General features: G+C 40.4%; 1 protein-coding gene across 1 annotated transcript in view; it reads right to left on the reverse strand.

The window, feature by feature from the left end:
- Positions 1–14,629, reverse strand: part of LOC127577605 (ATP-binding cassette sub-family C member 8-like) — a 120,826-nt gene that overhangs the window by 8,621 nt on the left and 97,576 nt on the right. Inside the window, 7 exon segments of the mRNA XM_052028871.1 lie at positions 760–868; positions 2,363–2,441; positions 5,178–5,308; positions 5,421–5,541; positions 8,409–8,522; positions 10,074–10,176; positions 13,633–13,725. Coding sequence (XP_051884831.1) covers positions 760–868; positions 2,363–2,441; positions 5,178–5,308; positions 5,421–5,541; positions 8,409–8,522; positions 10,074–10,176; positions 13,633–13,725 — 750 coding nt within the window.

A 14,629-nucleotide genomic window follows, 5' to 3' on the forward strand; every position in this document is an offset into this window, starting at 1 on the left:
GAAAATGAGCAAGGTACAAGATTGAGAATGTAGGCTGAGGCAGCAGCTCAAGGGAAGGCAACAGTGAGTGCATCACAGGTTGCTCAGAGGCACAGAGGAAAGCTGGAGGCTTAATTAAGAGGGAGTCCAGTTTGAGATGATGGCAAGAGAGCAAAGGGTACATTTTTTTTCCTGTATTAGTCCTTGAGGAAGCTGTTAGTCATCTGCTCCAATATCTCTATTTAGTGATTTGGCATCAAACTGTTCAAAAATTCTACTGCAAAGCATTTTGGAACAATTTTCTGCATTAAAGGTGTTGTTTCAACAAAAAAAGATCCTACATTGAAGCATTGTTCATTGTTTGCGAAGATGGCAATTCTATGTTGAGGTATGCTGTGGGTGTCTGGTATTCTTCAGAAGTATTTGTTTCTTGTATTTTCTATAGATGTTTACCAGCATAATAAGAATTAGAGTGAACGTTATTCTATTAATTACAAAGTGCAAAGCACAATATGTTTTCGTACTCTATAGATGTTGTGGTCAACTACAGCATTTCTAACAATGCCTTTTAACTTGGATCAGATGAATAACTGAATTTTGGATATTTTGGTTTATATTGCACCCTTCTAAAAAATAAAGTCAACAAAGCAGAAATCTTTTAAACAGATTGACACAAAATATAAACTGTTTTTGAAGTGTATGATTCAAAGGCTGACTCACATGAATTATGTAAACTGCATTACCTATAGAAGGTCCATATGGATTTTGGTTAATACTCACCGTATTGACCCACTGAATAACACAGGATCTTGAAGGATGATAGAAAGTCTGGATCGTAACATGCTTAGTGGCAGTTTGGAAATGTCTATTCCATCAATAATTATCCTCCCTATTGTAACAGGATACAAGTACTCAGCAAAATGTTACTTTTAAACTACACTGCTGTAAAAACACTGTGCAACATGCATGTTACATGTGGTATACAAAACATTGTTCCATTTCAGTAATAGTGGTGCACTAATTTTCTGTAGAATTCAAATTAATACTCAGCTGTTTTGATACATGTTTCTCTCATTTTAGTTAAAATGTTTTGATTAATTTCAAATAGACATGATCTTAAACTGCATTGATTTAAACTGTTGAATAGAGAGAAGGATGCAAGGTTGAGAATGTGCCATGGTGGATGCATTTGCTGCTTGTGCTTCAGAGTGGAGAGTGACAGGCATTTCAGCTACATTAGTATATTTTTATCTCGGCCTTGGCATTGGGTAAAGTCTTTCTTCAAACTTAAGTGCTGGTTTTGGTGAGAGGCGGGGGAGGGGAAGACGCATCTGTTAGATCTAATTTTTCTAATGTTGAAGAGGTTGGGTGGTCAACAAAATACACCTTTATGACATTGGCCTGGAGTCTACTGGTAAATGTTGGCAAGTCTGGAACTTCCCCATGCACAAAGTCAAATGCAAAATTTTCATTCTTGCTTATGGATAGTCATTGGTGCAGCTTTCAATATATTACTCATCTGAACTCCCTGGAGTCCAGTGAGGCAGCTCAATCTTGCTGCATTGTTGCTGGTGTGTTGACTCTTGGATCTTGTACAAGTTCGAGCTGGTGCCTGATTCCCAATCCCACTGATTTCAATTAGATTGTTGAGGAAAGACAAGTTCTTTAATTACTTCAGTTTTACTGTGTTCTTAATTATTTTGGTTCTACATGTTTTTACCTAATTTTTATTTTACTTTTAATAGCTTTTAAGTGTTCCTGAATGTCAGTGAGTCCTCTAATAGTCATTGTTTAATATTCTGGATTTTTATTGCTTGCATGGAAGGATATGAAGGTAGTACGATTAAGGCAATATTTACTTGCAACTGTATTTGGTATGTTCTCCTGCTTAAGGTTAGCTTAACAATTGTATTTAGCCCTGTTTCACTGAATTTCCTGTTGCAAGATTTAAGTTTACTTGGGGCATGTGTAAAACATCACCAGTTTGAATTAAGACTTTCCTATTCTTGCACCAGTTGTACTATTTTACAGTTCTTTGGTACAGGCACATTCAGAATGGGCTTTCAAGAGTGACTAGTAAAGGGAACCTTGTGATACAGCGAGGTAATAGATTAAAACTTTTCTATTGCTTTTTACATTAAAATGTGATTAAAATTAAAGAATGATTCTGTTTTTGTTTTGGAACATCAGCTTTTTATGTTTAATTTTTTTCCCACTGTGCCAGTACCATTGTTCACTCAAGCTATGTGTTGACCCCATGTGTTTAAAAGTATTAATATCTATGAGTGAGATTCAAAACAGCAGCACTCTAGGAAAATGGCACTGGTAGACAAAAAAGTGAATTACAGAATGTACGCAAAAGAAAATCATGTTAAAACTTTACCTTCAAACGTATCTACCATTCTGAAAAAGGCTAAAGAAAAGGAGGATTTCCCACTACCAGTTCGTCCACAGATTCCAACCTGTGTAATAAATAGATTCCATTGTCGAACGTTACCATAACATAGTAAAGCTTTCAGCAATGCCTATAAGTGACATGTTGCACTAACATAAACATTGTTTAAAATCATTCTTGCATTTATATCATAAATTTGTGTTTTGCATCTAAAAATAAAATGAAGCTAACAGTACTCATTATGTTGTAGAGTAAATCTGTTAGTGGTTTCCAAGAATGCAGACAGCTGCAGTTAAATATGAAAGTCCAAAAATTGTGTTGCTTCTCTGAGCTGTAGTTCACCTGTGCTACACGGAAAGACTGTATTGAAAGACATGTAAAGTTGCTGTACTCACTCGTTATTACCCATTAACATGCTGGAGGAAGTTACAGCTGGTGCATTCTTGAGCATAATAAGTGTTGATTATTGCCAAGCAACTTTCATGCATTTGACTCCATCTTGTAAACTTCTTGTTTCCTTAAGTAGTCCAACAGAATTCCCAGTTTAGTTGCTATCTGGCAGTGGGGATGTTTTAATCTGACTGACCAAAGAGCTAATCCATAAACCACAGATCACCTAGAAATGATTTTGAGGAATCTTACCTCACAGTTCAAAGCTCTATAAATGTCTTTGGCAGTTGTAATATCGATGAATTTGTGTTATAAAGGCAAACAAAATAGCCATACTGCACCAGTGTTCCATAAACAGTAAGGCATGAATGCCTTTTAACTTTTCTATTTTTAGTGGCATTAAGAAAGAATATTGGAGAGGATACTAGAGAAAACTTAGTTAAATTGTATTAAACTGAATAGACAGGTGGGTCAAGGTTTAGACTAGCTCAAAGGTCAGATCATCTGACAATTCAGTATTCCCTTAATGCTGCAGATTAAGATCCAGTTATGGGGAAGGATTACTCCACAACCTTCCTGTTGAGGGGGGAGTATTCCTGACCGAGCTAACAATTGTTCACAATACATTAATATTGCAGATTTTTTTCCATAATATATTAAAATGTCACTCTAAGGAAGAACTGTCAAACATCCTCTTTCTTACTGACTATTATTGATAACACTGTTTTTGGTATATTTATATTGATAAAGGTTTTAGAATTCTAATTTTTGCTATCTTGTCAATAAATGCTCATTGGCTTCAATGTTTTAACTTTACCTTGAAGTAATTAACTCTCCAAGGTCTTTGTTTTGGCAAAAAAAATTAGTAAAGATAAAAGACCTGCATCTTTTTCAAAGTGTATTTCTCTTCTTTCCTATCCGGAGCACACGTACTGTTGTTTGAGTATACTTCCACTTCATCAGTCACCCTATGGCAGTATCTATTTTACAAGCCTTTTACAACACACTTGATTATGTCTGATACAATGTCTGCACAGTGTTGTAGCCTTGCCATTGAAACTCTAACATAACCGACTACAAAATGCACTAGAACTACTGCTCAGTGAATTGGAGGTATTCAAGAAGGTAGAGAGGGGGGAAGGAAAAAGCACTTTGTATTACAATGGACAGTGCTTTTAAAAATCCATTTCACTGGCTTGTTCTCATTGTATAAACTGTTTTGGTATGTACTGCAAGGGCTGTCAATCTGCAAACAGGCACACAAACGTGGATGGTGTCTCTTTCCTGTTGATTTCCCTTCATCCTGTTAAGGACTGCTTGATCTGTGCTCCACACTGCCTTTAGTTAAAGTTGAAAATGAGCCATTCATATTATGTGATGTATTTGAGTTCTGGTGAAGCAGCATTTTCAGAAGCATAATTCTACTGTAGCAGTTCTGGTGCTTACTCAGAATGGTGCGATCTGTTTTATTTATGTTTCAGTCATTTGAAGGCAAAATTTTAAGGAGCATCATCAAACTGATCGGGAGTTAAATTGCAAGGCACCAAAAGATGATTGGATCAAAAAACATTTCAAGGTGCGGCAACACTTTGCCTGCTCTTTATAATGATTGCAGCATTTGGTCAGACTAACCAGGATACTGCTTGATTTATTACATCAGTAGATTGGGTTACACAATTTTGTGAGCAGCTAGCACCTTGCAGACTAGCATGTACTAATCAAAGCTAGCTAGCATCGATTAAAGGGGAGGAGCAATGTGTTGCAGCAGGCGGTGGCAGAAATATGGAGGTCCTGACCTGTAACATTGACCGCCAGCTTTTCTCCACAGATGCTGCCTGCTCTGCTGAGTTCCTCCAGCATCATAGTGTTTTTCGTGGAGGTAAATATGACTTGGTAAAAGACTCCTAGGGCATTAAGGGACTGAGCAAGTTCCATAAGATTCACTTTTTGAACTGAAGGTTGAGGGAGAAAGGAGGAATACTAATCCAACAGAGTGTGTATGACTTTGTGTAGGACAGATTTGGTGTTGTGATTCCACTGCTGCTGTTAATCTGTTGGCTAATATTTTTGTGAAATTGCATTGCTCATTTGTGTGAGGTTAATGCACATCAGCTGCATTGTTGAACTTTAGTGTTAGCTGAGTAACCAAGTCAGCATTAACTGACTAATGGTGGAATATACCTACACTGCATACTTACAGCAGGCTTGATCACTGCATGTGCTGATGCATTATTTGACGCAATGGCTAGCCAGATTCACATAGCAATTGTGTACACTTTGGATGATGTGTTGGAAGGAAAGAGGCACTTAGAAACAATGGGAGCTCCACAGATGAATTTAATGACAAACTAAGACATGAGGCCAATTTCCAATCAACAGTTTTACATTAGTTGAACTCAATGGGCCATCTTACCTTCTGTCCTGGACTGATGTGGGCATTCACATTCTTTAAGACTGGTTTTAGAGTGCTGTCATATCGAACACTGAGATTCTGGATTTTGATCTCTCCTTCATCCGGCCAGTTGGGAGGAATCTGGGAAGGTGCTGCACCATGTTATTCAGGATGAGAAGAAATAATAGTTAAAAGATTTATTTGTTAAATTTAGCTACTTGGTCATTGGTATTTTTACTACATGTGCTGTCCGGAAATGCTCACAGATAAGTCCGTCGTAATTTTCTGTTTCAATTTTAAGGAGGCTGTTTATCCTTTGCACGGCACCCAGTTGTACTTCCATGTCTGCTAGATTGCGTACCATCCAGTTTAAGTAGTTTGAAATCTGCAGATCAAACAATCGAGCATGTTGCTACTTACAACAATAGGCCAAGCATTGAACAAGAAAAAGAACACAGCCTATGAGAGTATTGACCATCCACTCAATATCAAATTTAATGTTGCATAATTCATATTTATACAAGTCTGATTTTTGGCAAAAGATTAGTGCAAATATTTTTATACTTTGGTTTTGAACACAGTTCAGCAACTGAAAGGAGTCCTAATTTAAAATCTCAGACTGAGCAACAATCATTAGAATATATGACAAATTTCCACTGAACTTGGAAAAGTAATAAATAAGTCTCAACAAATAAAGCTTCAGTTATTCTCCCTTGAGTGTCAGAGGCTGAGGGGAGACCTGATAGAGGGCTTTTAAAATTACAAGATAGGGTAGACAGTCAGAATCTTTTCCACATGGTAGAAATGTCAAACACCAGAGGACATGCTTTGAAGGTTGTGAGTGTGTTTGGTGGGGGGGAAGAGGAGTTTAAAAGTGATGTGAGGGGTAAGTTTTTAAACCAGACAGTGGGAGCTGACTGGAATAGGTTATCAGGGGTAGCAGTGGAAGCAGGCAGTTTGGTGGAGTTTGAGGCTTTGAGATAGACACACGAATATGAAGGGAATGGAGGGATATGGAGGACATTTAGTATAAAATAACATTGCAGAGAGACATTGATAGGATGCAGAGCTGGGCTAAGAAATGGCAGATGGAGTTCAATCTGGAGAAGTGTGAGGTGGTACACTTTGGAAGGACAAACTCCAAGGCAGAGTACAAAGTTAACGGCAGGATTCTGGGTAGTGTGGAGGAGCAGAGGGATCTGGGGGTTCATATCCACATATTACTGAAAGTTGCCACACAGGTGGATAGGGTAGTTAAGAAAGCTTATGGGATGTTAGCATTCAGTAAGTCATGGGATAGAGTTTAAGAGCCGCGAGGCAATGATGCAGCTCTACAAAACTCTGGTTAGGCCACATTTGGAGTACTGTGTCCAGTTCTGGTCGCCTCATTATAGGAAGGATGTGGAAGCATTGGAAAGGGTGCAGAGGAGATTTACCAGGATGCTGCCTGGTTTAGGGAGTATGCATTATGAAGAAAGACTAAGGGAGCTAGGGCTTTACTCTTTGGAGAGAAGGAGGATGAGAGGAGACATGATAGAGGTGTACAAAATACTAAGAGGAATAGATAGATTAGACAGCCAGCGCCTCTTTCCCTGGGCACCAATGCTCAAAACAAGAGGGCATGGCCATAAAGTAATGGGTGGGAAGTTCAAGGGAGATATCAGAGGAAGGTTTTTTACCCAGAGAGTGGTTGGGGCATGGAATGGACTGCCTGGGGCAGTGGTTGAGGCAGGTACATTGGTCAAATTCAAGAGATTTCTAGATAAGCATATGCAGGAATTTAAAATGGATATGCTGTAGGAAGGGCTTAGATAGTCTTAGGTGAGGTTTAAAGGTTGGCACAACATTGTGGGCCAAAGGGCCTGTATTGTGCTGTACTGTTCTATGATATCAAGATGAGTACAATATTGTGGGCCAAATGACCTGCCCAGTGCTGTACTATGTCTCCATTTCCAACAAACTGCAGGTGACCCAAGTTCATATTTAATACTGACTACTTCCAACCAGGGATTTTAGCAAATTAAATGGGCATATATCAGCACCTAATTGTAGTATAAAAGAAAAATTATATCCAAATAACTTTTTTAGTGGGGCACGGTGGAAGACTCACTAGCTTGTGCCTTGTGCCATAGTTCATTACCATGCTTTGCCACCACCTTCTCTTGTTGATCAGCCTTTATTTCCTCTTTGGCCACATCATACTGGGGTCCTTAAATTCATAGGAGCACTCTTCATCACTGACGCTGCCTCCGCCCCCCCACCCCGACTAAACTCTGTTCTTAGATACACATTGACCTGAGTTTTTTAACATCCCAAATATCTGGTAATTACAATATTCAAACTGTCAAAGAAATAAAAGTTCTTCCAGACCAACACCTTTGACCACAAGTCCATCAGGCAGTGGTCAGCACGGAACATCCTGCAGACACTGCAGGAGAAGGACTCAATGGATACTGTGGGATGGTTCCCTGAGCAGACTGTCCAGTCCATCTGGCAGAATGTCTCATCGCCAGAACTCACCAACAAGAACCAAGACTTCGCTTGGCTGGTGGTGAGAGGGGCCCTCCCAGTTAGATCCTTCCTGTATGGTCGGAACCTCACTCCCAGCGCACGCTGCCCCTGGGAGGACTGCGCTGGGGACAAGATGGTCACCCAGCTCTTTGCGGGCTGTGGGTTTGTGAGGAGGGTGTGGCGAAAGATGCAAGGGTCCTTGTCACGGTTCACCCCCAGCAGCTGAGTAACAGAGGATTCTCTGATCTATGGGCTGTTCCCGTGGACACACAGAGACGGACATCAACTGCTGCTGGAAGGTCATCAACTTGGTGAAAGACGCCCTTTGGTCGGCCCGAAGCTTGTTGGTCTCCCAGCACTGCATGATGTCCGTAGGGGAATGCTGCCGACTGGCACATTCCAGACTGCAGGAGTACGTGCTGAGGGACGCACTGAAGCTGGGTACAGCCAACGCAAAGGCTCGGTGGGGAAGGACTACACTTTAGAGTTCTTCTGCCATTGGAGAGGGAGGGGTGGGGTCAGGCGAGAAAGCCCCTAAATATTGTAAATATGGAACTGGGTAGCCCCCAGGGAGCCACACGTGTGGCATCGGTGCTGTTTTTTTTATATAAAAAGGTAACACTAGTGAATGATCTATACAAGAATGTAAAGGCTTGCACTGTTTTATAATTGTATATAGTTTGTCTTTTATTATGAATAAAGTTTATTTTGGTTTAAAAAAAATAAATTTAACGTTCTTACCATGAGGGCATAGGTCAGCCCTAGACCAACAAGTCCTGATGCAAGTCCATAATACAGTGAGTTGGTGATAGAGGCAACTGCTGCAATGAGAACTACACATGCTCCAATATATTCCTAGAAAAAAACATAGGGAGCAGCCTTATGCACGTGCCAATTTGCTACCAGAATAAAGCAGCTTTCAGACCTGGGCTTAGTACAAGTGATTGTGTAATAATTATTGGAGTGGGGATGTGCATTCAATATCCACTTACTGAAATCTCTGGTGTGCAGTTACATAAACAACTTTCTTTAAGGCTCTGAGTATATCTAAATTAATTATCTTCATTAAATCTTTTTAAGTATAGGCCAGTGAAGTTGAACATTTACCTTTGGTAAGCTATTGTAGAGACCTTTGTAGAGCTATTGTAGAGATGGACATTAGCAAGGCCTTTGACAAAGTCCCTCTTGGGAAGCTGCTGGTCCAGAAGGTTAAGTCGCTTGGCATTCAGGATGAAGTAGTCAATTGGATTCAATGTTGGCTTAGTGGGAGAAGCCAGAGAGTGGTAGTAGATAGTTGTCTCTCTGATTGGAGGCCTGTGACTAGTGGTGTGCCGCAGGGATTGGTGCTGGGTCTGTTGTTCTTTATCATCTATGTTAATGATTTAGATGATGTGGTAAACTAGATCAGCAAATTTGCGGATGACACCAACATTGGGGGTGTAGTGGACAGCGAGGAAGGCTATCAAAGCTTGCAAAGTGATCTGGACCAGCTGGGAAAATGAGCTGAAAAATAGCAGATGGAATTTAATGCAGACAAGTGTGAGGTGATGTACTTTGGGAGGACAGACCAAGGTAAGACTTGCACAGTGAATGGTAGGGCACTGAGGTGTGTGGTAGAATGAAGGGACCTGGGAATACAGATCCATAATTCCTTGAAAGTGGCATCACAGGTAGAAAGGGTCATAAAGAGAGCTTTTAGCACATTGGCCTTCATAAATCAAGGCATTGAGTACAGGAGTTGGGATGTTATGTTGAAGTTGTATAAGATGGTGAGGCCAAATTTAGAGTATTGTGTGCAATTCTGGTCACCTTCCTACAGGAAGAAAATCAATAAGCTTGAAAGGGCGCAGAGAAAATTAACACAGATGTTGCCGGGACTTGAGGACCTGAGTTACAGGGATAGGTTGAATAGGTTTGGACTTTATTCCCTGGAGTGCAGGAGAATGACGGGAGATCTTATAGTATACGAAAGTACGAGGGGTATACATAGGGTGAATGCATGCAGGCTTTTTCTCCTCTGGTTGGGTGAGACTAGAACTAGAGCTCATAAGTTTAGAGTGAAAGGTGAAATATTTAAAGGGAATCTGAGGGGGAACTACTTCACTCAGAGAGTGGTGAGAGTGTGGAATGAGCTGCCAGTGGAACTGGGTTCAATTGTAACATTTAAGAGCAGTTTGGATAGGTGCATGGATGAGAGAGGTATGGAGGGTTATGGTCTGGGTGCAGGTAGATGGGACTAGGCAGAAAACCAGGCCGGCATGGACTAGATGGGCTGCAGGGTCTGTTTCTGTGCTGTAGTGTTCTGACTCTATATTTAATGCACAGTTCAAATTCTAATTTCATAAGAATGAGAACAAAAAAACAATGAAAGACAATAATTGAAGACTCGAGGTCTGAAGCCCTTACCATACGAACTTCGAGCCAACGATTGGCAGCTGTGAGGAACAAGGAGGCAATGTTGTTTGTGTCGGTGAGCTCCAGCAGCTGTTGCCTAAAGCGATTTTCTTCCCTGAAAACACAGTCATACAGGTTTCATTGGCAGAAGTTTACGAGGTGTGAATATTTGTTCTTACAAAAAGAAATTCTTCCTCCTCTGTTTATTCACCATCTAACATAGTTTAATTCTCCGTCCAATTCAGAATTTTAGCTCTAGGTAAATCTATTGCTATGTAGTTATGCACAGATGTATCCTCAGCTTTCATTTCTGTCTACTGAGTCTCTGTTAATTTCTATCATGCCAGGGATAGGACTGCTTCAGTTAGCATCCGTATCCAAATGAAGGGGTAGAGAGAACTTCTCAGGGTAATCCAATGGTAGATGTTGATGTATACATATGGGGTTGTCACGAGGAAATAATTAAGCTTTACTGGGTAAGCCTCCATGATCAAATGGCTCTTAAACATTTATAGTTGACTCTAATAGATAAAGCCATTTGGTTAAGAGATTATAGTTCTACCAATAAATCAGGATTCTGTGCCTTCAGTGGGTAAATAAGAACAACTAAGTGGGAAAAAAGTCATTTGTCAGAAGTCTGAATTGTACCTATTTGGGATCAATGAATATTATTTACACATCGCTTTTCTTCAGGAGATAGTACATTCCACCCAACCCTTTTATCAAATAGAAAGTACATAGGCTGTAAAAGGAGTGTACGCTGTGGGATTATACTTTCCTTGGGTTCACTGTCCAGTACAAAAAGAAGTCACAATTGTATGGAAAATTGCAATGTGCAAGATTGCACAAGAATCCATAATTCATCTGGCCATTTTGCATCTCAGAAAGCACCATTCATATTTCACAGCCAAATTCTACTTTTTTAGGACTGCAAAACTGGTGAATGTTTTATATCTTTATATAGACACTTCTGATTCTTATTCCATTGGAAACTCTAAACTTTTGCCTATCAACTGGCATTTTCTGAATCCAGTTTTCCAAATGGCAGGTCAATGAGGCTAGATGTGAATTGTTAAGGTCTTCACCAAAAGCAGAGTGGGCAAAGCAGCAATTACAGCAGATCTCACTTTAGCTTAATTTATCATCACTCCTCATAGTAAACTAAGCTAAACTACAAAAACTGGTGCCGGAAATAATACTTGTAAATCACCCTTTATTGATTCAACAAAGACACTCTGTCTAATAAACATTAACCCAAAACTAGACACTGATCTACAGAGATGCCAAATATTTTAATTTTATAAGAGGGCATCTGTCCTTTGATGCTCTTGTGGAGATAGTTCTTCAAATTAACTGCCCATACAACCATTACATAATCTCCTGATGGGGAACTATTTGGATGCCAATTCTATTTTAAGTAACAGGCAACATTCCATGTACAAAATTTTGGCAGAATAAGAACACGAGTCAGAGAGCAGGAGTAGATCATATGACTCTTAACCTGCTCCACCATTCAGTGAGATAACTACTGATCTGATCTTGGTCTCGCTGTCCTGTCTGTTCCCTGTAATTACATAAAACAGCACAGCACTGGACAGGCCATCCAGTCCATGATGCTGTGTTAATTTTTATGTCAATTTATACTAAATGTCATCCTCCTGTGTATCATCCATAACCCTCCATTCATATTCATGTGTCTATCTAAAAGCCTCAAACTCCACCAAACTGCCTGCTTCCACTACTGCCCCTGGTAACCTATTCCAGGCTTCTACCACTTTCTGCATTTAAAAAAACTTGCCCCTGATGTTGCCTTTAAACCACCTCCTTTCCAGCGCGCCCCCCCCCCCCCACCAACATTAAAAGCATGTCCTCTGGTGTTTGACATTTTGACCCTGGGGAATAGATTCTGCCTGTCTACCCTATCTATGCCTCTCAATTTTAAAAACCCTTATCACGTTTTCACCTTTTCAGCCTCTGATGCTCTAGGTAGAACAACCCAAGCGTGGTCAACCTCTCCTTTATAGCTCATACCCTTTTAATCCAGGCAGCATGCTGGTCAACCTCTTCTGCACCTTCTCCACATCCTTCCTATAATGGGGTGACCAGAACTGCACACAAAGTGTGGTCTGACTAAAGTTTTATATAGCTGCAGCATGACTTCCTTACTCTTGTATTCAGCACGCCTACCAATGAAGGCAAGCATGCCATATGCCCCTCTTACCATCTTATCCACTTGCGTAGCCACTTTCAATGAACTATGGACCTGGACTCCAAGATCCCTCTGTACCTCAATGCTATTAAGGGCCATTAACTGTATACTTTCTTCTTTCATTTGACCTCCCAAAGTGCAACACCTCACGCTTGCCCAGATTAAACTCCATCTGCCACTTCTCTGCCCATATCTGTAACTGATCTATATCCTACTGTATTCTTTGATAGTCCTTTACACTGCCCACAACTCCACCAATCTTGGTGTCATCCGCAAATTTGCTAATCCACCCATTTACATTTTCATCCGAATCACTGATATAGATCACAAACAACAGAGATCCCAGCACCAATCTTTGTGGAACACCACTGGTCATGAATCTCCAGCCAGAATAACAGCCTTCCACCCCTATTCTCCCTCTTCTGTGGGCAAGCCAGTTCTGAAGCTAAACTTGCAATTCACCCCGGATCCCATGCATTTTTGTAACCTCCTCAAAAAAAAACTCAGATCAAGTTTGTAAGGCATGACCTGCCCTGCACAAAGCCATGCTGACTGTCTCTAAGCAGGCCAAGCCTTTCCAAATGCACGTAAATCCTATCCCTCAGTAACCTCTCCAATAGCTTCCCTACCACTGATGTGAGGCTTACGGCCTATAAATTAAATGGATTATCCCTATTTTCTTCCTTGAACAATAGCACAACATTTGCTGCTCTCCAGTCCTCTGGGACCTTGCCTGTTGCTAGTGAGGACACAAAGATCTTTATCAAAGCCCCAAGCAATCTCCTCACTTGCTTCTTTCACTATTCTGGGATATATGACATCAGGCCCTGGAGATTTATCAACCTTAATGCTTTTCAGGAGACCCAGTACTACCTCCTCAATCTTAAAATGTCCCAGCACATTAGCATGCCCCACTCTGCCTTCACTATCCTCCAAATCCTTCTTGGTAAATACCAACACACAGTACTCATTTAGTACCTCAGCCACATTCTCTGACACCAAACACAAATTCCCTTTATCCTTGAGTGGACCTACTTTCTCCTTAGTTATCCTCTTTTCCTTAATACAGGTATAAACTGCCTTGGGATTATCCTTGATCCTGCTCACCCAGGACATTTTGTGGCCCCTTTTGGCCTTCCCAATTGCCTGTTTGAGCATTTTCCTGTTATCTTTATATTCTACAAGGGCCCAGTCTGATTTTAACTTCCTAAACCTTACATATGCCTTTTTTTTTCCTGCTGACTGTATTTAGGACCTGGGGTAATCTAAGCTTCTTTATTTCACTATAGTGCAAATATCCTGACCCTCAATCCATTGAATGTCACAAGGCTACTGTTTTAATCTGAGATTGTATTGTTTTACCTCAAGGCCCGTATTGTGGTCAGACCCTCGACAGTCTCAGAAAAATGGGATAGCAGGGGCAATTGTGTGCTGTCATCCAATTGCTGGAGGTCTCTGCAAATGAGATGGTGAAACTATGCTGATTAACACATTTCTGATGAAAGCACACTCTAGAAATCACGAGGATCAATAAGATTGTTAAATTTTACTTTAAAAATATTAATGGAGAATTCACATGGGGGTGCATTTGATCAGAAAGGAATAATTCAGAATGTAGCATTTACTAAAGGCATGCATGAATTATGCAGATCTTCTGACGCAATAAACTGGGCAGTGTTACTTTTATCTGCAAACAGAGCAGGTGTGCTGATGGTTGGGTTTAAATGCTAACATTTAATTTTAATAAGATTCATTAGAAATTGAAGAGTGCTTTATTTTTGTTCTTTGAGTACACTTCATAAGAGCTGAAGGATTAATGTTGTACAGTGCTTCAGACTAAAACCAGGAGGTCTAAGTGGTAATTTTCCTATGTCTCAAACAAATAAAGAAAAATAGGCAGAGATAGCAATAGTTTGCACTTATAATGCCTTTAGCAGTAAACCATGAGCCGTGGTAGTTTAAGGTGAGTGAAACAGCAGAAAAATAATGCACCTTTTTAATTTAGTGGCACAATATGCACATCCACATAAGTCTCTTCAGACAGTTGTACGTGCTCTGAGACTTTGTATGTAAGTGCTTTTAAGATGTCTTCCTTTTCAGTTAATGGTGATTTTTCCATTGTTGACCAGGCTCCCAAATGTATCTCCTTTATTTCCTGTACTTCTGCTCTCGTCCCCTTTCCTCCCAAAACAAAGTTCCCCTACTGTCTTCCATATTCATCTGATCCTTCTTTTGTAATTTCTGCCTTCTCCACTGGGATTCCACCAACAGACACATCATCCATGTCCTCCTCTTTAAGTATTCCGAAGGGCACATTCCCTCTACAACTCTCTGGTCCACTCTTCCAACTCTACCAGCC

Source organism: Pristis pectinata, chromosome 14, assembly GCF_009764475.1.
Source record: "Pristis pectinata isolate sPriPec2 chromosome 14, sPriPec2.1.pri, whole genome shotgun sequence".
NCBI classification, from domain to species: domain Eukaryota; kingdom Metazoa; phylum Chordata; class Chondrichthyes; order Rhinopristiformes; family Pristidae; genus Pristis; species Pristis pectinata.